The 26,124-nt window shown below is 48.1% G+C and overlaps 1 protein-coding gene across 1 annotated transcript in view; it reads right to left on the reverse strand.

Annotated features, from left to right (window-relative positions):
- ITSN1 (intersectin 1) overlaps positions 1 to 26,124 on the reverse strand; it is a 203,743-nt gene that overhangs the window by 34,422 nt on the left and 143,197 nt on the right. The window contains exons 22-28 of the mRNA XM_028115148.2: positions 23,862 to 24,067; positions 23,004 to 23,086; positions 19,061 to 19,227; positions 15,729 to 15,774; positions 13,298 to 13,419; positions 10,216 to 10,333; positions 8,396 to 8,587 (exon numbers count right to left, since the gene is read on the reverse strand). Coding sequence (XP_027970949.1) covers positions 8,396 to 8,587; positions 10,216 to 10,333; positions 13,298 to 13,419; positions 15,729 to 15,774; positions 19,061 to 19,227; positions 23,004 to 23,086; positions 23,862 to 24,067 — 934 coding nt within the window. The remainder of the gene's footprint in view (positions 1 to 8,395; positions 8,588 to 10,215; positions 10,334 to 13,297; positions 13,420 to 15,728; positions 15,775 to 19,060; positions 19,228 to 23,003; positions 23,087 to 23,861; positions 24,068 to 26,124) is intronic.

The following is a 26,124-nucleotide window of genomic DNA, read 5'->3' on the forward strand; positions in this document are numbered from 1 at the left end:
CGGGACTTCACCTCGTCAAGCATCAGTGTCACCTCCTGCAAGCTAGAGGCCCATGTCCCCTGCACCTGCCACACATTCAGGTGCTAGAATCCCTCGGATGAGAGCAGCCATCTGTGGGTGTTCCATCAGCAACTCAGAGAGGAAGGCGCTGACCAGGGAAGGCCTCCTTGAGCAAGTGACAACTGAGCTATGCTCAAAAATCAAGGACTGGAGAAGGGAGAGCTCAGGCAGGGCCTCAGCCCAACTACAAGATTTGGGGCCTTAGCACCCGAGGACCGGGAACCCTGGGGTGATGGTGAGCAGAGCACGGGGTGGAGAAGAGGCTGGAAGACAGGGAGCATGGAGCAGGGACCAGTTAGAAGGCTAGTGGTCCTAACGGGAGGGCAGGAGAAACTCGGTCAACCTCAGGGCCTTTGTACTTGCTATTCCTCAGGCTTAAGACACTTTTCCCCGTGACCTTGGCAGACCTCCACCCCCATATCACCTCTCTAGAGAGGCCTTCCCGGGCCATCCCATCTGCGATAGCCCTGGCCCTCAGTCGCGCTCTGGCCCATGTCATCCAGCACTAGCTGAAATGACTGCTTATTTGTCTGCTGGTGGTTTCCTCTGGCTCCTACAAGCTTCATGAGAGCAGGCACCTCGTCTGCTCGTGTTTCCCTGAGCACAGCCCTGTCACCTCATTCCATGTTCCTTGGCCTCATCAAGGAGTCGCCAGGAGATGCAGGTGGGCTGGGCCCCTCCTGGTCTCCCAGGAGCTGTTCTGGCCCTTGACACAGCAGGGTGGTGGGAGGGGCAGGGAAGAGAGGGGGAGACGATGGGCAGAGATACTTCTGCCCCTTGAGGGTGGGGTGGGGTGAGGGTTCCTACCACGAGGGAGACCGTGACAGTGGAGGGTCATGCCGATGACTCAGACGTGTGGGATCTCCCCACAGTGGCCTGGGAACAAGGTCATGCCCCACAGAGGAGAGGGGCATCCTGGTTTCACCTTTTCTGCTGCGGCAGATTATAGGGTTCGAGGTGTGCTGGAGGCCTGGCACACGGAGCAGGCGTATCCCAGACAGAAAGCTCTGGATCCTGAGAGGCACCTCAGGGCGTCTGCGATGGGGCAGGAGAGAACTAATCTCCCAGTCTTCGAGCATGCTGGGGGTGGCTACTCTGGAGACGGCGCTTTGGGGTGGCACCCCCTCGTGACACATGTCCCTTATCCAAGCTTTATGGTTGCTTAAAAACAAAAACAAGAAAAACCAAAAAGAACACGCTCCTGGCATGTTTTGGGGCTGAACGTTCCAGGCTTTGCTGGTGAGAGAACACAAGGCCCCGGAATGCAGTGATGAGAAAGAAAGGATCCAGTGACCCAAGGCATCTGTGGCAGGTTTACTGTGGGGCGCTGCATGGGCCTGCCAACACCGTCCCCAGATATGACATTTAGAAGCCTCGCACATTCCATTTGCTCTGTCAGCCTCCCTGGCCTCCCTGCCACCAGCCGTGTGAAACACAGGGCGGCTTTTCCCATTTGCCAAGAGTCTGCTGATGAGGCCGTGTGCCCGGCACACTTAGGGAACGGGAGGAAGGTGTGTAGAAAGCTGCTTGCTTCAACCCAGGTGGGCCTCCCACTGGTGGAGGAAAGGAGCCTGGACGTGTGCATGAACGAACGAGATGTCTGATGGTTCTAAGGAAGCCGTCCAATCTTTTCTCTCTGAAATCCCTAATCTGCAAAAGCACATTTTCTGTAACGTCTTAAAATGCACACACCCCTCAGTCTTAAAAAATGCACACAACCCTCCACAGTCTGGATTCATTGCAAATAAGCAAGAAGCCAGTAAAACGGATTCCTTCATGCTCAGGGACCAGGTGCAGATGCCCTTTCTCTCCAAGGCTATTACCTGTGGGGGCTTGGTGCTATCATTGTCCCTCCGTACGTAAATGAAGAGCCGGAAGCACAACGGGGTTAAGTAACTTGCCCGCAATCACACAACTAGTAAGGAGCAGCGCCGGGATTCGAACCCATGCTCTGAACCACCACCCTGCATCCTTTCCTAGCATCTCTAAAAGCCCAGGATACAGTTATGTCGACCCCTCTGCCCCCACTAACTGCCCGCAGAAAAATATTCCAAAGTCTTAAGAGAAATGGACAGAAATATCCCACTGAACTTGTAGATAAGCTGTCGGTGTATCTGGCGCCAGGTTTTTCTGGCAGAGGCCAGGAATGGAGGTGGAGACGCGATGGCAACCGTTCTTGGGGAGGCACGAAGGGCGTCTCTGGCAAGCCCGTGTCTTCAGCAAATCCCGCAGTCGGGCTGAGAGGACTAGAAAGGTGGAGGAGGCTGCGCACCGAGCAGGTGCCACGATGTGCTGGAGTCTGGCACCGGCCCCCACCCCCAGCTGGGAGTAAGCCACACGCGGGAAGAGCAAGCCACTCTCCATTTTCCACAGCGGTAGCAGTGACTGTGCAAGGCGCCTGGCTTTGCGGGGCTGTTGGCCTCAAGCGGTACAAGCCAGGGGGTCTGGGAGCCGCCTTGGAGAATGTCACTGTAGCTTCCAGAGCCTCGGCGAGTGCCCACCCTTCTCCAAGATCCAGACTTCATGGAACCATCCGTGGGTAGCACCTTGCACACACATGCACACACACTTCACGCAACAATCCACGGGGAGCACCCCTGCACACACACACACATGCACGCACACACACTCTTCATGGAACAATCCATGGGGAGCACCCCTGCACGCACATACACACACATGCACACACACACTTCATGGCGGGGAGCATCTGGAAATCACTGTCCCCGTCGGTGTCTGCACGCGCACGTGTGCGCACACACACACACACACACACACACAATCTGTGGACAGCTTAAAACGATAACCTGATAGCTCCTGAGAGGTTGTGTGCTTAACCCCACGTTGCCCTGATATAGTCTTATAGTGGATTCTCATTTTTTATAAATAAAACCTTTATGGATTTTTTTGTGACTCCAGTCCTATTACTTAAAAATGCCTGGGGAGGGGCACCTGGGTGGCTCAGCTCAGGTCATGATCCCAGGGTCCTGGGATCGAGCCCCTGTCAGGCTCCCTGCTCCCTCTCCCTCTGCCTCTCCCCCTGCTCGGGCTCTCACGCTCTCACTCTCTCACATAAATAAATGAAATCTTTAAAAAAAAAAATGCCTGGGGAGTGTTTAATTTAAAGGATCAAACGTTCTCCCGAGAGATAATGGAATAGCTACACACCAGGAAACATTCTGGAAATCTGGTTTTTCCCGGGTGGAGTTTGCTTAAAGAAAGGCCCGAAAGAACTCTGGTCGATGTGAAATAGTCACATAAAGCTACCATGAACTTTGACCTTATTATCTTCCCCTATCCCACCAGATCCAAAATATCAGACATTTCGAAGAAGACGCTTTTTTTTTTTTCTTTCCCTGTGCATTTTAGGACTGCTAGCAGTCAATGTAGTTCCCATAAAAATTCTCTTGGGTATTTTTGGAACTAAAAAGAATGAATAGGATTAACTTATAAGTTTGCTAGAAGAAAAAAAAAATGAATATTCACTCTCAGAAATAATTTTCCATTGGCCAGGAAGCAGAGCCGTGATTGGGTAGGCCCATCTGCAGCTGTGATCTGGGTGGGTGCCTCCCTGCACCCAATTTCAGGGATAGACCCGCCCGGGACGAGGCTCGCCACACGCTGACATGCCCATCCTTAGCCTCCTTCGTAGACCGGATGAGCAAGACCCCAGGAGCAGCCCCCTGGGACACCATTGCTTTTGGGAAGCAACTGCAGATACACCCTGGTGTCCTTTCTGGGGGTGACATGGTATACCGAGAACGGAACCCCAGCGCTTCCTTCTTGTTCGTTCATTGTTCAACCCACTCATCCAAACAGTATTTCTGAGAACCTAACCTACTCTATGCCAAGGTGATTGTATTGAGCAACAGGAACTGCTGTTTTATGGGTGAGAAACAGGAATGTTGGCGATTTCATATGCTTCAACCTACTGTTTAGAGGGTTTTCTTATGCTGGTATTACCAGGTTTTTTTTTTTTTTTCTCTTCAGATGGGATCAAAGAGGGCGTAGAGAGCCCGGTCACCATCTGCTATGGGAGTCTGGATCTGCCCGATTCCCTTCCAGATATGGGGCAGACACCAGTTTCCACCATAGGTGTAATGGTGTAATATTTTTTTACTTTACAAAGGAATGAATCCTTGTTTTATTTTTATTTTTTTAAGATTTTATCTATTTATTTGACAGAGAGAGACACAGCGAGAGAGGGAACACAAGCAGGGGGAGTGGCAGAGGGAGAAGCAGGCTTCCCACTGAGCAGGGAGCCCGATGCGGGGCTCGATCCCAGGACCCTGAGATCAGGACCTGAGCCGAAGGCAGACGCTTAACTGACTGAACCACCCAGGCGCCCCTGAATCCTTGCTTTAGATCAGCTTCTCCCGGACACCCTTTTGTAAAGAGGCGGTCTGGGCTTTGGCCCATCGGCCACCACTCTGTTCCCACAGCTCCCTGGGCCCCGCTCTGCGGTGCGGATAAGCAGCTGGCCTTAGAAAGGCAAGTCAATACCACAAGAGGAAGGTGATTGCATCTGTGCTTTCCTTGTCCATGTGCCACTGTACCGTTCACTCACATGACAAATCAACACCAACTATGAAATTAAAATGATCTAAGGACCAGTTATTTTTAACAAACAACTAAAAAAAAAAAAAATCTGACATCTTTAAACTCTAGGGCCAAAGGAGATACCTGGCATGACTTCACTAATTTAATTAAAAAATGCTTTCCCTCTCTTTTATCCAACTTGTTGTTAACCAGATTCTCTGAGAACAGGATTTGTACCAAATTACACCGTTTGGGGAAGAGCCAAGAATAAGGTCAAGTGTAAATACAGAACAAAGATTCTGGGATATTTTTTATGCTACAGATACAGCGCGGCAACTTATTAAATGATTATGTTTACTCAACAGGAGTTACCAGAACGAACTCAGCCGCCAGCAACGAGGCAACCTTTTGGGCCTTGAACAACCAGGTGAACTCTAACCGCAATGGCCAGGGGGTGGGACCAGGGTTTCTCAACCTCGGTACCGGTGACATCTGGGGCCAGATAATCCTCTGGTGTCTGGGGGGGCACCCTGCGTCCTAGGACAGTTAACAGCACCCCCTGCCTCCATCCACCAGATACCAGCAGCCTTCCCCCTGGTTGAGAAGCACTGGGTTGGACGGATCCCCTCCGCTCAAATGCAAACTGAATGGTTTGTGAGAGGAAAGAGCAGTGTCCTGGGGAACAATGTATGTCAGCTCTGCCAACCAGAAAGAAGCCTACAGAATGATCGACAGAGAGGGACTGTGGAGAGAGCTACACGGTGCACAGACTGCGCTACCCACCTTGACAATGAGTCACTTCCAGTCAAACTCAAGGCTGGAGAAGAAACATTGGCTTACGTGGGTGAAGGGGTCCTGGGCAAGAGATGGGGCTCGCTGCCTCGATCCTTGCTCCACAAGCGGGGCGTGGGGGGAAGTTGGAGACGGAGATTTCCCCACCCACCTCTTGACCTTTGCATGTCCTGACATCTGTGCCCAGAAGAGCCATTTCTCTTCCCAGCTGCATCTGGCCCCTACTGCTTATAGGTCTCAGCTTAAGTATTACCTCCTCCCAGAAGGGTTCTCTGCCCCTCTCCCTGCTGCCACCCTCCCCACCCCATCTGCTCTGGGCATCCTTGCATCCATTCCTCCGGCACAGAACTTAGCACCTGACCACACTCACCCCCCCCCCCATATGTTTACACAGACTGCAGTAGTTTGGTTTCTGCTCGTTCTTCCCATTAGAACACGGACTCCAAGAAGACAGGGACCCTGTCTCTACTGAGAACCCAGTGGGGCACCTCCCCCCAAATTATTTGCTGAGCTGATGAAGGAAATCACTCAACTGAACGGCTCACGAATGGCCTCAAGCGCGTGATCATCATCACAAAGAGTTCCGTCACCGTGTACACCAGTTTGTTTCCGCTAAGGGAGACCAGACTGGCATGTGCAGGGCACAAATGGATGGGGACAGCGGTATGGAAGGCGTGAAAGTTCCCAACCCACCCACACGTTCTGTTGGCTGTTCGACAGACCCAGATTACAATCCATCTTTCGGAAAAATGTTTTGTGCCCCGAGTCCCCTCACGCACCTTGTCAAGGGGTCAATGACACATGCCAAAAGCCCGAGGAGACAGCCACATCCGCTGCGTGGCCGTTCTAGTCTTCAAAACCCGTCTTGTAAGGGGCAATCCTCTACTCCTTGATCGGGGCCGGGGCGAGGGGGGGGAGGGGGGGAGTAGCGAGGCAAGTGGGAGGGCCATTCAGAGAAGACTCAGTGAGGAGCGGAACAGGGTCTGTATCTCCAAGCCCGAGCATCCTAAGGGACCCGTGGGGCCGCTGGCCCCCTGCTGACATCTAGTCTGCCTGGTCCCCGTCACCACAGCCAGGTTCCAACACCAAAACACAGAGACATTTCCGTCTAACTTTTATATGAAGAATTTAATTATCTATACACATCACTAATTCAAAAGGGCATATTACAGTTGTTAAAGCCGCAGGTTTATATCTTTATATATCTTACATTCAGATCCATGAAAATACTGAAGGGCGAGGAGAGGAGGCTGCGCACCAGCCCCTGCGCCCGGGACTGGAGGGGGGCCTCACAACGCACCTGCCAGCACAGGCAGCTGCTCCCGAGGGAGATGTAACTGCAGGTTACAAAGGCATCAGTGGAAACTGGGAGACTGGGCTCGAGGCTTCCCCTACCCGGTCTCCTGTGCTGTCAGCAACAGGCATTTTTATTGAGAGCTTCCAACTAGTGTTTAAAAAAGACACACACGGCTTCAGCTAGCACGCGTCGGACACATACACAGACCAGGAGCTCCGTTTCATTACTAAGCTGCAGAAATCCCACAGTCTAGTTAAAAAATGTAAACATTGGAAATTAATCGCAGGGAGGCTTCTATACATTCTTTCTTGTCAAGAAAATGACTTGTTCGGAATAGGTCATTCCATGAAAAGGAACTGCAGTAAAAACTTCACATAACAGAGACCGAGAAGAGGTTGTGGGTATTGTGGATCGTCACCACCGCAACGGTGTCGTCTACTGCTTTTATGGTATGAAAACACGCCAAATTAAAAACCCAAAACAGAAAACACCAACTCCACCAGATAAATCTGAGACCAAACAAAAACACAGGTGCTTTCTCACGGGGCTACAGGGTCACTGTGCAAAATCCAATTAATGCAATGTGATTAGAGCATCGTACAAGGTAGTAGCTTTTGCCATGGGAAAGAACTAATTTCTTATGTACAGGATGTATTATTACATGCTCAGCAAGATACATCTGATACACACAAACAAGCACAAAACACCGTCTGTTTAATTGGGGTCGTTCTACACGTCTTTAAAAACAGATATACTGAAGTCCTCTGTACGTCTACAGCAGGGGGGGGAAACCCAAACTACACAATTTAGTTGATAACACTGGACAAAATGAAAAAAAAATACATCAAGTCTCAGATTTATGGACATTTGGAACATTTCTTTAATAGCACATGCAGCATTCCTTGATAGTGGGTCTTTTTGCAAAACTGAAATAGCAAAGGAGTAATTTATTGATTTTTATTAAAAGGCTAAAATATATTTTAAAAAAACACTTTTAAAACTATTGAAAGCACCTGTGCAAAGGTGGGGGGGACATCAATTTGAGTCACTAGGAAAGCCACAAAAGGACCCACTACCCTGTGTATTTTTTGTAAGGTTCGCTTCTATCTCTGTAAGTAATAGCTTGACATTGTCATCACATGCAACTAAAGTAAAATGAGGTAAACTGCTCTGCAGTGAGTTCTTCTACTCAGAAGGCAGTAGGTGATCATGCTGGAAGTCACATGATCAAGGCTGCATCTCCCATCATCCCTCTGGGCAGTGATATGGGATAGTGGGTCTCTTTGAGGACTTTCAAGCCTGAGGGGGGGATGGACAACATATGATTCCTAGAAAAAGGAGGAAAACAACACATAAGCAAAACAAAACAATGAGCAAAATTCAAGCTAGGAAAATGAGTCAGGCATGTCAACAGCATGGTGCCAAAATGATTTAAAAAAAGAAAAAAAAAAGGAAAAAAGTGGGGAGGGGAGGGAGGGGTCATGCTACAGAAGGAATGAAAATAAAACAAAACAAAACCAAAAAAACCAAAAACAACCCCACAAGACAAAGTCTTGCATTACAGAAGGTCTTCAAAGAGACTGTCGTGAATGCAGCAATGGTCTGGCTTTCCGCTCTGCAACCAAAGCTCAGCCAAATCGCAGCAATGCCGCGTGTGACTGTGAGAAACCAGAGGGGAGAGGCAGGGCTGCCGCCAGGAGCACTTACATTGCTGGCTTGGGTCCGTGTCCGCCGTCAGCTTCACGTAGTTGGAGGGGAAGAGCCCCACCTGGCCGTTGACTTCTCCTCTCCACCAGTCGGGGTCGTCCTTGTTGAGGACGTTGATGATCTGGCCCTTGCTGAAGGCCAGTTCATCGTCGTTCTGGGCGCTGTAGTCGTACACGCCGATCACCTGGCACACTGCGGGAGACAGGGCCGGGTGAGGGCCGCGGGGCGCGCACAAGGGGTTGGTGTGGGCTCCTGGCTCCCCCCTCCCGCGCAGGACCGCCGTTGTCTGCAGACAGTACACGGTTAAGCGGTTCGCCCCTCGGGGGCTTTGCAAAATGCGAGGGCATAAAAACCAAGGCGACAGCAGAATTTCACACTAAGTCTGTAGCTGGTGTGATACCTTCCTCTTTCTCGTGTTTACGCGGCAGCAGAAAATCTCCGCTGATGACTGAATGCGCTCGGAACCGCTTCTGAGAGCGGAGGGACGGCCCCTGGAATGCTGACTGCACAGGATGGCAATTCGGCCACACTGCTCTGCCTCCTTCTTTCTCCCCTCCCCCCCTTTTTTAAAAAGTGGGAGGTAATTAACCAGCTGACCCGCCCCCCCCCCCCAAAATCCAAATCTTACTGAAAAGCAAAACCAGTGTTTTCTTCTGCTACAACCTTTGTGGCTCATAATCTGGTCTCAAAGGAAGAAATCACCCCGCTCAAGAATGATTCTTCCTCTTCTCACTTTCCCTCAAACCTGTGGGAGGTTGAACTGCTTTTGTTTCCGGGCCTGAGCACACTTTCGGTAAGTCCGCACAATTAGGTTGGGCCTCTCATTAATCTTCCTCAACCAGGCTATCTACGGGTTTAGGTTCTGCAAGTTAATTGAATCACTTTGGCAAATTATTTCTGTGGGTTTCAACCAACCTGATGAAGGGGCTCCCGCCAGGCCTCCCCCAGGGAGAGGGGGGGGTCCAGCTGGCCCCACCCCCTCCGCCCACGGCAAGGCACAGCACAGGCAGAGAGGCCCAGCTGGGGCTGGGAACAGTCCCATTTTGCCAATCCCTGCATTTCTTGCAAAGGCTGCCAAGTTTTCATCGTATTTCACTGGGCATGTATAGCACAGACACAAATGAAAATTCTGCATTTTCCAGAAACACCACCCAAGGACTGGTGGCTTGAAGACCTGAGGGCAGATTCCTGCTCCCCTAACCTCGCCCATCTCAAATATTACCAAAGCATCTAATTTGGTCTCCTCGGTCAGAAACTAGCCAACCGGCTCCGCCGTGGGGCCCTCTGTTCTTTTGAGTTCTTTAGGGGAGCGTGTGCAACATCCTGTCCATTAAGCGAAGCCCCCTCTGTTCACAGGAAATGTCAGGAGGCAGTTATTTTAGTCTTCAGCAAGCAGCACATTACAACCAACAGACCCCCGCGGCCTCCAGCTCCATCTCCTGACCTATTTAGACCCCGGCCATTTATTTTTAGTAGTCCCTTTTTTTGTCCCCTCTCCCCCTATCCCAAATCCCAATTTAAATAGCTGGAAGGAAATCAAGAGAAAAATCTGGCTTTAATGCCATAGCATTCATGACTCCTTTAAGGAAGAGAGTTCCAACAAGGGCTCTGTTGTACCCAGAACAGCAAAGCTGCTTAGATACTTGGTCCTTTTGAAAAACATATTCCATATCACATTAGTCGGGGAGCAGTCCCAGCAAGTACAAGAAGTGTTTACAGCAGATGCGAGAACCACTCTGAGACACTCCATGAGGAAACCAAGCGGAGGGACTATGGTGACCCGCGGACCATTTTCCAAGGAGAGATCGTATGCTGCCTACCTGCCGGGAACGCCATCGGCTTCGGGGGCTCCGTTGGAGTGATTTTGCTTGTCCCGGGGCTTAAAAGTTTTACGTAATTAGCAGGGAACCAGCCTATCTGGCGCTTCTTCCCACGTGCCTAGTAAGACAGTAACGACATCAAAATGCTTAAAAGGGTCATGATCATTCAGGAGATAGCCTGCTTTGCAACAGAGAGCACCTACAGGTTTACGTAAAACTGCAAACCATCTGGTACGAACAGCAGAATCTCTGAGTTCCTATATTTCACAATGGAAACACTGCAGCTAAAATTCAAACCGAGGTAGTCATTGGAATGAGTCTGCAGGGGCTGGAATGGGTGGATCCCCATTTGGTGGCATGTGGTATGTCCAGCAGAGAGCGCCCACTCAGGTGGCGCTGGCTCTCACATGTGACTTTCAGGGGATGCAGAGATGACAGTGAATGCCAACATTACGTATGGACGTGAGGATAACAGTGACGATGCTGATAATAAAATACTACTAATAATAGCAGGCAACACTTCTCGGGTGCTCTTGATGAGTCAGGCCCTGCACTGAGCATCCACATGCATTTACCTGCACACTTCCGGAGGGAGAATACTATGACTATTCCCATTTCCCAGATAAAGAAAGTGAGGCCCAGAAAAGTCCAGTGACAGCTTCCAGGTTACAAGCCAGTTAGTGGTAAGCCAAGGGTCACACTGGTGTCTGCGCTCTTATGGATAACACGAGATGCCATGCGTGCAGCATATACAGGACATAGGGGGGTCTAAACATGACTTTGTTTTCAAAGGGGGTGAGCTGAGACCTGCGATTCTATGAGGTGGAAGGGTCTAGCTGGGAATCATGGGAAGCACTATGAGCAGCCAACTATGCCAACAGCAGAAGTCAAATGGTTCATACATGCGTGCGCGCACGCGCGCGCGCGCACACACACACACGCACGCACACACACACACACACACACACACACAGGGTAGCTCCAGAAGCAAGACTCTGGTAAAAACAGTTGCCTTCAGGATGCCCAGGTGGCTCAGTGGTTAAGAATTTGCCTTCGGCTCAGGTCATGATCCCAGGGTCCTGGGATCAAGACCCGCGTCGGGCTCCCTGCTCAGCAAGAAGCCTGCTTCTCCCTCTCCCACTCCCCCTGCTTGTGTTCCTTCTCTCACTGTGTCTCTCTCTGTCAAATAAATAAATAAAATCTTTAAAAAAACAAACAAACAAACAGTTGCCTTCGAGGACAGGGGTGGGAGGGAGACCTTTTCATATCCCCCTTTGCTCACTTTTGAATTTTAAACCCTGGGACTGTATTATCCCCAAAATAAGAAAACAAAACCAAAAGAAAAGAAAACTTGCTCTACCTTAACTCTGCCCTCCCACCTGCCAAATCTCAGAGCAGGATCCATCTGGGTTACTTTTAGAACATGGATCAAGTTTCCCTTTCCTTGTGGTCTGATAGACTTCGTGCCCTTGGCTGAAGGACTAAAGCTTTTATTTTTACAGTGAACCTGCCAACGACTGCAGCCTCTCATTTGCAAGTCCCCACGTGTTCCTCTACCCAGTAGGCCGCCACATGGCTTGCAATGAGTCCACCATGCCCCCACGCCTGCACTTTCACAAGGGCAGAACACGGAGCTCACTGGCAATGTCTTTTTCACTTGTGTGTCCACAATGAGAGCCCCTGGTTAGGGCACCAGAAGCCCTCCGGCGCCTGGCAATTCACCCACTTTCTTGGGGATTGCGAGAACTGTTCAAAACTCTCTTTTGAGGGGAGTCTGAGTAGCTCAGTCGTAAAGCATCTGCCTTTGGCTCAGGTCATGATCTCAGGGTCCTGGGATGGAGCCCTCCATCGGGCTCCCTGCTCAGCGGGAAGCCTGCTTCTCCCTCTCCCACTCCCCCTGCTTGTGTTCCCTCTCTCGCTGTCTCTCTCTCTGTCAAATAAATAAATAAAAGCTTTTAAAATTTTGAGCAAAGTGCTAGGAGGGTGAGGACAAAAAAATACCGTTACCACCTTCAAAAAGCTGATAACCTGCATGCAGACATAAGAAATATGGGTGAAAAGCTAGTAATATCAGCATCACTATTAAACACCATGAGTGGGGTGGGCATTGGGACCACCACAGCTCAGGGGAGGGGTGGGAGAGCACCAATCATTGAGGCTCCAGAGTCTGGGGGAGGGCTTGTCTTCAAGCGAGAGCAAATCACCAAATGAGATGAAGCTGGAGCGGAGATGTCACGGATGGCAGCTCAGACTAGCGAGCTCGCGGCTGGGAAGGGAAGGGGGTATCTGTGGGCAGCCTCAGGGGATGCCAGCATAGTAGGACCAAGAGGAAGTGTGTACCAGGTGCCCAGATGGGCAGATTCCTGAGCCCAGCAGGTGAATGTGGTCAGCCCTGCTGGACAGGTGTTATGGCTGCCCAAGACAAGTTGAATCTCCAACTACACTCTAGAATGTGCTGTCCATTCCGGCCAAGACACATTTCTCTAGGCTTTTATTTTTTAACTAACTGCCCCACATGCACAGAGAGGTACTTATTCTTCAGCTCACCACAATAGCGATCTTCCCCTCCTTGGCCAAGGTTTGCCTCGACAAAATGGCCAAATGAGGACACAGGGACGGACGGACACACACACACACACACACACACACACACACACACACACACACCCCACGCGCGGGAACTAAGCATGTTGTGATACACAGATGTGGCTTCTGTACCACACCTTATAATTAACGATGGCAAGCTCGGCTTCCATAATGTCATGACACGTGAGGAGGACCCTGCGGGTGCCCCTCCCCATGACTTCTCACTCTCCCAACACTCACTCCCAGAATTCAGGAGTCAAGCAAATTTGGATTCATCTTTCAGGGACTACTTAAGCTCTCACAGTTCTGCTACCGGCTGCCCGAAGCTTAGAAAACAAACACATGGACTCAGATGACAGGGCATCTCTCGATATCCAAGTGCAGGACTAGGTGGTGCAGGGCTGTGTTGTACTTTGCAATGACATCATAGCCCTTTGGGGATTTTACACATTCAAACCTGGACAGAGAATTTTAAACAAATGGAAAGGACACTAACTTGCAGCTCTCCTTCCCACCAACCGCCTGGGTTCTTTTTTCGGATCAAAATCAGCTGACCAGGGGCCAGAGTCAGCTGCTCGGGACCAGTGGCGGTGTAGCAGGCAATAACCTGCGCGATTTCTGGAAAACAAGATCAAACATCGCGGCGCAGTGTTACGGTCAGGAGAAGAAATTCTAGAAGATACAGCCACCTCCCGGGTTCACAGATTATCGGCACCCTGGGCTGGTTTTCTGCTCAGTGAATGAAGATGGCTCACTCAGTGGCCCCCGTTCCACGACCTACGATCCAGAGGCAGCATTCAAGGGCTGGGCTGAACTTTTGGTTCTGCTCTAAGACCTCCTCATCATCTCTCAGAACTTATTTACCAAACTTCCCTCCACGAACCCCATTCTTGCCCCCCAATTCCCACACCTTCTGTCCCAGCCCCTCCCACAATTGCTGCAAACGCCCTGCTGCCCACAGTGAGGGCCTCGTTCCTCTGCACCCCGCCCTCCGCCCCGCAGTGCGAGCACCCAGCACACTCACAGGTGGGTACGTGAATAAAGGAACTCAAGTGGAGCTTCACCCCGCTGCCAAGGAAGTAGAAAGAGGAATTCTATTTTCTCCAGAAACTTTCGGGAGCATGGCGCTAGCTGATTTAGATGTTGTGGCTTTAGACGCTCAGCCCCACCCACATAACCATTTTCTCTGTGGCTCACATTTTGAGGGGGATCCTTGAATATCAGGTGGGAATCATGTCAATGCATGTTTACTTTTATTTCAAGTTAAGAAAAAGAATTGGGAGTTAAGAGAATTTTAGGCAAAAACAGTTCAGCACAGGGGGAAAAAAAAAAAACACACAAAATAGTTCTGTATTTTCCCTAAATGTTAAAAATCTCATGGGAAAAATTCCAGCAGTACCACAGACCAGGCTCTGAAAAGTACACTTCTACTGGCACAGGAGGTCGAGTACGAAAAAACAAAATCCCTCTCTGACTGAATTCTGGCATTTCTGCAGTGACTGCTTTCGGAACTTCTAGAAGCAATATGGAACAAACTGTTCTGGTCCTCCACACTCTCTCCCCATCCTAACAGATCTTGAAAGAAAGAAGAAATGAGAGAAAGCAAGCAAGAAAGAAAAGAGGTAAAAAGGCCCCCCTGTCCTCTGACGTTACTTCCTCCTGCTCAAGAAAGCACATTAGCAACCCCCTCTGACCCTGTTCTGCCATCAGCCGCCGGCCGCTGGCCGGCACGCCAGGCTGTCAGGGGGCAGGCCCGGCCCTGCCAGATGCTTTGGGGTGACCAGGGCAAGCAAGAAAGAGGCCAGCTTACATATACCTCGGCCCCATGGAGAGTCCTCACTGGGAAATCTGTGCTGGGGGTAAGAATTCTCCCCTCACACGCCAAGGACTAGCTCCTTGAGCTAGCTCTCCAAGAGTTTTTGGTCTGGAGAGAGTCCAAATGAGTGTCCTATTTGGCCTCAGATTTTCCTGCTCCTCAAAGGACCTGGCATGCACAGCCAGCAATCTGCCCCCAGCATTCTTTTCTGTCTTTTGTGTGCCTGAGGAGCTCCCTGGTTTCAGTACAAAGTTAAGCCCATCTGGACCCTTTGGAATGACAATTCAAAAATGTAAAACACTCACAGTTAAAACAGAGATGGGGACCCAGGTGTTCCAGCGTCTGGAGGCTGACTAAAATCCTACGACAACCTGAGAACCCACTTTTCCTTGTCAGGTAAGCCCATCTGGAGCTGAGCACCAGACCCAGAAACACCAGACCCCCCCTGGGAGCCTGCCGGGGATGCCCCCATCTACATCTCCTTCGGACACAATAGCAAAACACTCAAATGACCTAGAGGTGGAGGACGTGCCATACAAACCTTATTGTTTCACATCTGCTTCTTTCCCCTCGTGTTCATGGTACTATTTGTAGAACATGTGATTTTGTTTCCATTAACTACAGCACTGAATTCAGAGGGATGACTGTAATTTCATACCTTCAGTGTGTACCTGAGGAAAACCACCCCATAGCTTCTAAATTAAGGGGACCTCTACTTTGCTCTTTGAACCCAGGCCACTATTTGTCCTGGGACTGAATTGTGCTGTCAGGAGAGGAAATGAGCCCCCTGGACCTCGCACGAGGATGTGGACATGGCGGCTGCGCCCGTATCCTAGAGCTGCACGTGTTACAGCTTGCCACCACCTTGCCTGACTTCCTCGCAACCCACAGGAACGTTCTGTCTAGCGACGTCCCCTCTCCCCATGTGTGAAGAGACAGCTGGAGTGCATCACCATGTACACATTCCAAGAAAAGGATAAACTCCAACCCCTTTTAGGAAAGATTCTGTTGTCTTCCCTTCTAGGCTTCTGGCCCTCCTGAACAAAGATTGGGAGCAACTATCAATTACATTCAAAACATTGAAAAATAAGCATCAGGGTTTGTAACTTACCAGGTTTTTTTCCTAAACTCCCTGTTTTCCCAGCAGTTCCAGAGCCCTTAAAACAGAGCAAAAGGTCTCATTTGCATACTGCAGAGTTTTGGTCATGCAACTTAAAACGCGATCAGTGATGACACAAGCCCGCTGAAGCCCCCGGCGCCCCCTGCTCATTCTGGGGAAACACAGCAGCACTGTATCTGCTGCCATCAGACGGGTATCAGGAAAACATGGGATAAAATAAGTACTTTCAACACACAGCTTTTACCCTCTTCTTTAGAGAAAAGTGAGCACAGGATGTGGTACCGTGGGATCCCAGAGTGCTCGGGAGCTGTCTATGGGTAGCACAGGTGTATCCTGTCTTTGGGTCAACCCCAACAGGGGGTGCCGGGCGAGGAAGACTATTAGTCTAGGTCCTAAACACTGAGCTCCTGCTTATGTTCAAATGGTTATTAAATTATTTCACACATAAAAACTACAGAGACTCTGACATCCAGGAGCCCAACACCTAGATTTACTACGTAAAATATTAATATTTTGCTACACTTGCTTTAGAGCTTTCTTTCTTTTTGTAATAACGGAAACAGCATAGTGGCAATTCAAACACGCCTCCCCCCACCCCATTCACCTCTTCATCCACAGAGGAAGCCACTCTCCCGCGTACCCTTTCCACCCAAATCTTACGCTGTTTAAACACTGAAATTCCTCTATCAGTGCTGGATGCACAATCTATAGAAGCAGACCATAGTTCTTTTTGTTTTTGGCAACTATTAATTGTTCCAAAAGTGCTCTAGGGTTGAATTCCTTTATGGATACTCATGGAATTTTAAACTAGCTGAACAAGCCAACAGGGATCTCGAGTCAGGACAGGGGCCAGACTGTAATCTGTCATTACTGAGTGCTTTATTCTGAACTGATTTTCATTCTTGAGTCCCTATCTGGCAGTAAATTAAGAATTCCAATCAAAACAAAACAGAAAAGTAAGTGTCACTTACTGAATAAAGTAAGTGACAGTTACTGTAAGAATTAAAACATGCCATTTATCTAACTTATCATAGTCCCTTCATTTTGGTTATTGAAACTTAATAAGCGTTTCCCAGGGAAAGTTTTGAGTTACAATTTTTTACTCTGATTACCATTTCTGTATTAACAAAATATGTAATGGCAATCTCCCTTGCTATGTTTACAGGCTGCATATCAACATGAAGGAATACTAATGAAAGAAGACTCCGAACAACCAGTTAACTTTCCCAGTACGGACTTATAATACACTCCCTACAGTCCATAAAAGGAACAAGGCATTTTTGGCAACACCGAATGATAGAGTCCAAATAGCTTCAGTGTGTTCCCCGCTTTTTTTTAAGTAGGCTCTATGCCCAACCTGGGGCTTGAACTCAAGACCCCGAGATCGAGAGTCACATACTTTACCGACTGAGCCAGCCAGGCGCCCCGGTGTGCTCCCTCTTTAACACCACAGCCAGCACAGAAACTAAGACATAATCAGAGGGCCAGGTTCTGTCCTGGCACCCTCAGGAATGCAGCAGAAAAGCATGGGTATGGGTCACGGCCTTTCTCCTACAGAGAAGGGAAGCCAGGAAGGACAACCTCCCCCATGCCCACAGGGGCAATTCTGGTATCTGAGGCTGGGTCTAAGAAATTTTCCTTAGACACTGAACTCTGTATCCAAGGAGAAGGAAAGAGCTAACTTTTTAGTTTTTTTCATCATTGTGGAATAACATAGCTAAATGTCTGTCCAAAATCTCTAGCACTGTTGGTTCTTCTGTGGCTCGTATTTTAAGACCGTGGTTAAAAAGCACCTTATAACTCAGCTTACCTTTAAAAAATGTCAGGTTGTTTTTCAACTTACTGATTTCAGGTGTGTGTGTGTGTGTGTGTGTTTTATAGAAAACTGTTATTTATCAAAAATACAATATAAGTAATGGCTTCGGTCTTTTACTTGATCCAAAAGGTAGTCGCTCTAAGAGTCTTCATGCCTAGTGGTAGAAATTGAGTTTAGTTTTAGTTTTCCCCCTGTGCTCCTGAAATATCATCTGTATGATTCTTACTGGATCCGAATGGATTCCTGGCGAGCAGCCCGGTTCTCCCCTCTCCAGGTCTGCAGAGGACAATTCGCCGGCTGTCCTACCCGAGAGAAGCACTTTTTCTACCAGGCTTCTGCCAAATCCTCTAAGGGCAAGCAGACTCATGCAAATCCCTCCCTGGGCGTCTCAGTAAGCTGCTCTCAAGACCACAGCAAGGGAAAACAAAACAAAACAAAACAAAACAAAAAAAAACACCCCCAAACAGCTAAAATGACACTCTCTGAAAAAACAAAACCCAAGCAAAATAAAAACTGCTCCTGGGCACCACAGGGAAGGCGAAGGACTGCAGCGTGGGGCCAGGCTCCAGGCTCCCAAAGCAGCTGCAGGTACCGGGGCCTATGGACCAGCTCAAGGTCCACCCTCGAACTGGCATGGCGATGACAGAGGAGCTTTGTCCCCCTGGCTTACACCTGAGAAGGCCGGTGTTAAAAAAAAAAAAAAAGAAAGAAAGAAAAAGAAAAAAAAGCCAATTCTTGTTGGTTTATTTATGTGCACTGGATCTGTTAAATGACTACACTGATTTACCTTGAAATTCTCCACTAACTTGAAATTGGCCACGATGGGACAGGCTCCCAATACTCTGGGGGTGGGCCCACCCCACCAACTCATTAAACTCGCACCATCTCAAGACCACTTGGAATGTAAGGATTTTTAGGGCCCCACGTAACAACAATGGGAGCCATTTCTGATTTATAAGGATAATAGCATTTAGAATAAATTCAGGCCCTGATCAATGGGCCTGAGATACTAAGGCCCAGCCCAAAGGGTTATCGATCTCTTAAATCTTATGTCTTCCTAATGTGTAGGCAAAAATATAAATTTTAGAAACTCTCTATGTTCTGGGGCCTGAGTCACCAAAATCCTTTGGTTTTACATGGGTGAAATACTACTGTGTGTCTTTCTTTGAGTATCCCAGATCAGTGACCCTGAATACCTAATCAAGCACGTTCACTCCCAATCCTAAAGTCAGTCACATGCAGGGACAGAGATGAATACTGAACATTAATCCAGTTGGCGCAGACCAGCCTCCACTCGGCCCCAGGGAGATCTTCTGCTTGTGGGAAGCCAAGGCTTACCCTGCAGCACCAAATGACAAGTTCAAACAATTACGGGTCACTCTGTTATTTGCTGTCAAGTTCCCGGAACTTAGCCAAACCCATCAAAGTGTTCCACCGTCAAATATTGTGACTCTGCAAAGAGAATCACCACACAGAAAGGGAGAGGAAACAGTTAATGTGGGTTTACCTCTGAGTCCTTAAGCCTCACATAGTTAGAAGGGAAGACTCCGGACTTGTCGCCCACTGTTCCTGTCCACCAGTCACCATCTTTCTTGGTAACCAAAATCACATCCCCTTGCTGAAAGGTTAAATCGCCTTGCTCAGAACTCTCGTAAGTGTACATGGCAATAAATTCTGGTGGGGAGAAATATTGAGATACGGAGAGAGCTTGATTGTTTACAGAAATCCCAGACAGCTTTGCAAACGCAAGTTTATGAATAAGGAGGTTAGAATAAGATCCATTCAAGAGAAAGGCTTGTCACAGATAAAACAGAATTGCAGAACACCCTGGGCTCCAAATTCCCCAATTGCACATAAACATTTAGTAACTGCAGACAGGGGGGCAATTCCTGTGAAGACCCAGCCATGTGAACAAAAAAGGCCAACTGCATGTCTACCAACCCTGAGTGCCAGGAGTGAGCTATAATTTAATGTCATGATTTCCTTTTAAGTGAAAATGGCTTTTACATTTACTTTTAACTAACATTTACTGAGTAGTCGTGCTGAGCACTGATTTAGATGCACGGACACACAGGCTCTTGTAGCCACATAGATATCTGTATTTCCATCTGAAGGGTACCAAGTCATTATTCTGAAAAAGTTTTAGATACAGTATAACCTTTATGTAAATTAATTAAGACACACTGTTCATCATTCAAGTGCCTGAGTGAAAACTGAAGCCCTTTTGTGCCATATACACAGATGGTTGGAAGCTGTTAAAACACAAAATAACAGATATATGCTATTTAGTTAAAAATGGGCATCTACTTGTCATTCAGGTGCACAAACAGGTAGTGTGGACTGATAACAAAAGTAATGTCTACTCAACCCCAGAAAATAAGCAAATCTTTCTGAACAAGTTGAAAAGAAATCTCAGTTTCTTACATTTTATTATTCACATCTTAAAGGGTAGGAACTAATGTTCCTTACGTCTTCTTGCATGTGAAGGGTGTGCATTCCAGAGGAAAATTTTCTTCTGAATTACAAAGAGGTGATTTTGCTAAGGCCCAGAAACCAAATCACACTCTTCGAAAGATCACTAGACACATGCAGGATAAAAGATTTACAGAAAGCTGAACCTAGGTTTCTTGCTTCCGCTTTTTCTCCATTTTATCCTAGGCCTTTGGGTATTTTTTAAAAAGTAATTAAAAAAAAAAAAAATCACCATTTACCTACCCAAGAAGTTCATTTTTATGATGGATGATGCCTGTTTCTGGCTAAAACTTCAGAGGGAACCCTTAAATTCAGAGCCTAACATTAATTAATAGGCAGAAATTTAGTATGGAGGAATCCTTTTGGCTCTTTTAAGAGCCTCTGCAGGAGTTACTAATGAAAGCTAAAACAAACACAAAAAAACACAAAGCCCCCTAATGTGAGTGCTAATGTGGGCAGCTCTCCATCGTGGGAGAGCCCTCCAAGGGTGGAGGGCTTCAGCAGCTTGGCCTGCAGGCTGGTGCCAGCAGTGACTAGCTGGGGAGTGCGGACAACACGGCAGACACAAGGTCACCCAAATGTGCAAGGGAGAACAGAAGCCTCTCTGTCTTGAGTCCTCTGGCGCAGCAAACGCACACCTCCACAGTTAAAACTGGAAAAATGATTTCCTGCACGTGGAAATTAAAGTCTGGTGGTCTTGCTAAGGACATTCTTTTTTTCATTAATATATTCCTTCTCCTGATTTCTCAGTGCTCTGACCCTTCCCTTTTGGTGTTGCTCTGTTAATTGCCCCTTACCTCGTGTTCCGCCAGTTAAGATAGGATCCTTGGCAGATCAATACTTTTCCCAGTGATTCCTGCACTGAGAAGTCACTTTCTCAAAAAAGGATCCAAATTTTGAAGTTACTTTCAAAATGCTTACGAAATTTCAGAAGCATGAACTCTGGCTGAACCTACGGCTGCACTATAAGATACCAAGGAGACTGGAAAAGACTGTGGCTTCGCTTGCCCCGTGGTGCACACTGGCATCTGGGAGGCTGCTGCAGGGCTCAGTGGGGACTGCCTCCGGAGACATTTACCACAGGGCACTGGCCATTCCCAAGCCGGCATTCTAAGAGCTACCCAAACCGACAAATCTATTTAATCTGGCGTATGGTTTACTTTAAATGTGACTGTCTTTAATGCAGTATGAATAAGGGGCTCATTAATATATGCAGACGGCTTTTCTCTGCACATCAACTGCCAAGTTCTCCCACACCACTCCAGAAGGCCAGCGATCTCTCTCCTAGTGTTTCCTAATATTCCTAAATCATCTGACAATGGATGTAATAAATGTCAGCGGGGATTAGAATCTGTTACCCAACTTTAAACGTGTGTGTGGTTCACCTGTGACCTCTATAGTGAGGCCTCAAGGGATGAGGCCTCTGCACATGTTTCAAAACAAATCAGCATTCATCATTCATCGGCACTGCTCCTAGATGAGAATGCTCACTGCACTGAGTGGCTCTCCATCAACAATCCAGGAAACAGGGCAAAAAGGCAAGAACACTAGCAGACGCTCACTGACTTCTCCTAATTGCTTGACACAGATGATCTCATAATCCTTTGTAATAACTTCCTACCTGAAGGGGTGGTCAGTATGCCCACTTTACAGATGAGGAAGTGAAGGCATGATCAAGAGTACATGGCTACTAGGCGAGAGCCAGGGTATAAACTTCAGCCCTCCGAGGAGACTTCATTGGAGAGAATACACTGAATTTGGGCAGAATCGTAAAATTTGCTTTATACAAAATTGACCATACATGCTGTTTAAAAGAGCTTTTTTGTGCCTTGTTCTGCTAACAGTGGATAAACACTCATTCAGATGACTGGTAAGAGTGTATAAACAGAACTCTGTTCATGATCGTTTTGGTGGGAACAGCAAAACGGGATCCAATAAAATGCTAGATTTATTTGGCAGTGATGAGGTTTATAGCTGTATCTATAAACTACAAAAATTTTGCTTCTCGAATTCCTTTTGTTAAAGTTAACTGTGTTACCGTGAGTCTGAACTCAAACAACTGGTTTCATAATTCTGTCTTTCACCAGGCACGCTTTCTGAGGAATGCAACAATCCCATGATGGCGAACAAACTAAATCAAACACATTATCTTCATAGAATTTATTTGAGGAACCCACGAAAAATCAGTATACAGCTGGGAAGACGTCTGTTAGCTCGGAGCACTAATCAGACTTCTGGTGGAAAGCCCGTCAGCTTCAGGTAGCCCTCTTCAATTAGATGAGAATGGCTACACTGAATGTAGGGAAGATGGGAGATTTTTACCACGAGACCCCAGGTTATGTGGGTTTCGTTCATTTTAAACCCCATGCCGTGTACTGGCATGGGCAATCCTCAGAATTATGTCATGAGGTAAAGACCAGGAAATAAAAGCAATTAATTATTTGTGTCATAAACACTCAAAATGACATCTTTAGGCCTAAGTCATCTGGTGTGGTTATTTCCCAGTCACCGAAAAACTGAGCTTCTGTTTCCTTTGAGGTGGCAGATTGCTGGGGCAGCTTTACTTGACCGTGTCGTTACAGTTTTAAAACAACACACTGATGTACAGGTCAGTGGGGAACGGGCTCTATTCGGGGAAGCAGCGACCACAATTCGGTCACAGAGGTGCTCACAAAACAGGATCCCTAGAGATGCCGATGGGCCTCTTTCAAAGGTCAAAGGGCTCATGACCAAGTATCATGACAAGATTCAGTGTTTATGACCAATATCATCGGATACTATTCTGAAAGTCTCCATGAAGTACTCTGCTTCTGTGAAGATCTAACCTTGCATTTTATCTCAAGAGTGGAACACACTGAGCGTCAATCAATGTAGCCTTTTTTAAAGTGAAATTCCATCTCATTTCAAACATTTACTGTTTCTGTGACGTGAGCCCCTTGACCCTCCCGAAGAGCATCATTTGTCTCAGGTTTTCTCACCTTCTCCTGAGACGGCCGGCTTGGCTGCTGGCGAAGCTACTCTCTTCAGACTAGCAGGGCTTTCTGAAGAACCAGAATCCATGCTGGAAGAGGTGGGAAGATAAAGTATTTAAATTTTTATCTTCAAAGAAATGAATACAAATGACACTGATTTTCCTTTTTAAAGCTGCTTAATGTTTAAAACTCTGAACCATCTACAGCAGAAACAGGCACATCTGGCTAAGTGAAAACACGGAACGTGCAGCAGAGGCAGGATTCTGAGCTTGCATTCTTGTTTTTCAGTGTTTGCTATGCTGGGGGCACAGCCCACGTACTGGTCTATTTCCAAGCATGAAGGATAGATGCTCGTCCACGATTTTTTGCTATTTTTATCTCCTTGAAGCTCATAATTTGTTTCGAGCACCTTCATGATTGCCATAATTGAACTACAACCTTTATGTTAAAGGATCCATGCTCTAAGGTTCCTAACAAAAAAATTCGTTCTTTCCATTATTTCCCCAAAAGCTTTGGGCCTCTAAGTCTTTGTGTGTATCTGGCAAAAGTCCTGGGCACTAGGCACGAAGAGAGGCGTACTCTCCAACAAAGCCACAAGAATATTCCAGGTCTCAGAGTAGAATTCCCTTGTACAGAAGTCACTGAAAAACAAGATATGCAGCCTTTCACAAGTGAAGGGGGAAAAAATGACCACTTATTTGTCAGAGGCTGCCTTCTGCTGGCACGTCCCCTAACTTCTGCCGTTAGAGGATCTGGAAGACAAAATTATCCTGCAATCCCATCTGTGAATCTTAACCAATGCAAGCAATACTTTAATGCCTAACATTATTTTCATCTAACAGAAGCAGATAAACACAAAAATACCTTGTAGATTTCCGTATGGGCCCTGAAATGAGTTTCACGTAAGACTTGGGGAACCAACCCTTCTGACCCTGAACTTCTCCAAACCACCACATGTCTTGCTGTTCCAGGACGGTGATGACATCATTTTTGTTAAAATTTAAGTGGTTGTCTTTTTTGGCTCTCCAAGGATACAGGGCTTGGGCTTGTAGTCCCTCCACCTTCTCGCCCTTGTGCAGAAACACATAAAGGACCTCTCGTTACTCCGTGATCAGTCACTGACTCAGGACGCTCCTTCCCAGCAAGTGCGCGCGCACACACGCGCACACACACACACACACACACGCGCGCGCGCGCGCGTGTGCCCAGCCACAAAGGACCCTGCTTTGGTGCAGCATGGGTGCTGGATGCGTCCCTGCGTCTTAGGAATCGCTTCTTTTCAAAAGGAGAGGCGCAAACCTGCCAGCCTAATCACAAGGCCATCGTCTGGCCATCTCAAACACCCCCTTTCAACAAGCCAGGAGGTCATATTTAATTTGTGGCACCTGGCTGTGCGCCCGTTCTATTTGGTTCCATTTTAACCCCCGAAAGGCCCAGGGCAGCCCTCCCCCATTTCCAAACGGATTCGGGCATTTGGTGGAAGATTGATAGGGGAGCAGAAATCTTACGGAACCTCAAGGGATAACGAACTGATATCTGAGTTTAGGTGGACACAGGAAAATATGCCCTGCGTTGGATTGCGCTTGTTTTAGTTCCTTTTTAGGGACATGGGGCGTAACTGCATTGTGATCCACTGCCAACATCTACATGCAAAGGCAACGAGAGGTTATTACAAAGAGGAATGAAATGCCACCTGCCTCCTCGAAATAATTTAGGTTAAAAGACTTTATTAACCATAAAAAGGGACAGTATGCTATTCTTAGCGAAGACTTCACAATTAATGGGGAAGAAAGAGATACACACAATGATCTAGACCACCCGGCAGAATGAAATCTACCACAAAGAGGCTCCAACTATTCACTGTGGGAAGAGAGAGGAAAGAGGACTGAATTCTGCCCACGGGCAACAGGGACAATTTCACGGAGGCTGCGGCACCGGAGCTGGGCCTTGAAGGGCGAGAAGGACTGGGCGAGCTAGGGCTTCGGAAGAAGGGCACTCCAGGCCGAGGGCACAGCACAGGCCAAGGCCTCGAGGTGGCGCACAGCAAAGGGTCCAGGAAGAGGAGCATAGTCCCGGGGTGCATGGAGCCTAGTTTCCTGGACAGGTGTAGTAGGAGATGACGCTGGAAAGGCAGGGTGAGCCATTTATTATCTTTTTAAAAACTATAACGTAAACCATTACAATATCTTAAGATAATACTAAAAAAATATGTCAATTTTCAAGCATATGTGAAAATGGACAGACACAAAAGATGATGCCCAAAGACAGCTCCTTCAGGACCAACGTGTACTTGCCTTTGGAGGACACTGTCCTATCGACGTTCAATGGTGAGTGTTTATGTCAAATAGCCCCAGCAGCCATGATGACAGCCTCTCCACCCCTGGTCTTCCTGGGTCCTCACCTTCTCAAACCTACCGCGTTGCGTCCCTCTTCCCTCCCATCTCAGCTGCACACCTCCTTCAAGTCTCACAGATTCTCTGCCTCCCATTTTCCTCCCTCGGGCTTGCGGGAGGCCCCCGTCCCCACAGTCTGCTGGCTTATGGCTCTTTTGTGCTGTCCAATCCTCCCAGGTGCTTCCACTCATTCCTCTGCCAAGCCTGGGCCCCGGGGTCAGCCATTTTGACTGGGTGGGCCCTCACTGGCGTCTCATAAGCTCTTCCCCCGAGACGCCCTCCCTATGCCTGCCTTGTCACCCCTTCCCCACGGACACAAGCGAATAACCCAGCCTGGGGCCAGACACTGCCTGGACTCAGGGACGGAGCCCCATGTGTGTCACTTACTAATTTCGTGACTTTGGACAACTGTTTCATCTCCCTAGGCCTCAGTTTCCACCTTATAAAACAGAAACACTTCCTCTAAAAGGTTAAGGAAGTTTAATGAATCTATCCCTAGTATTGCTGTGGTATTAACAATTACCGTGGTAGCAGCTTCTCTTTCTACTGCTCTTTCTAGTCCGGACTAGACTGCAGTATGGCTGCAGGGAGCTGAGATAAAGTGCAGGGACGACCAGTTAGGGATTCAGGTTAAAGCCCGCCCAGAAATCCTTCACTCTGCTTGGCTGATTCCGTGCACTCCGCAGCCCTTAGGATTCCCTCCCGAGAAGGTGGCCACACGGCGCCACCTGAAT

The sequence above is a fragment of the Eumetopias jubatus genome, unplaced genomic scaffold (genome assembly GCF_037043125.1).
Source record: "Eumetopias jubatus isolate StellerSeaLion01/CBP00866 unplaced genomic scaffold, mEumJub1_p1.0 scaffold_1, whole genome shotgun sequence".
Lineage (NCBI taxonomy): Eukaryota > Metazoa > Chordata > Mammalia > Carnivora > Otariidae > Eumetopias > Eumetopias jubatus.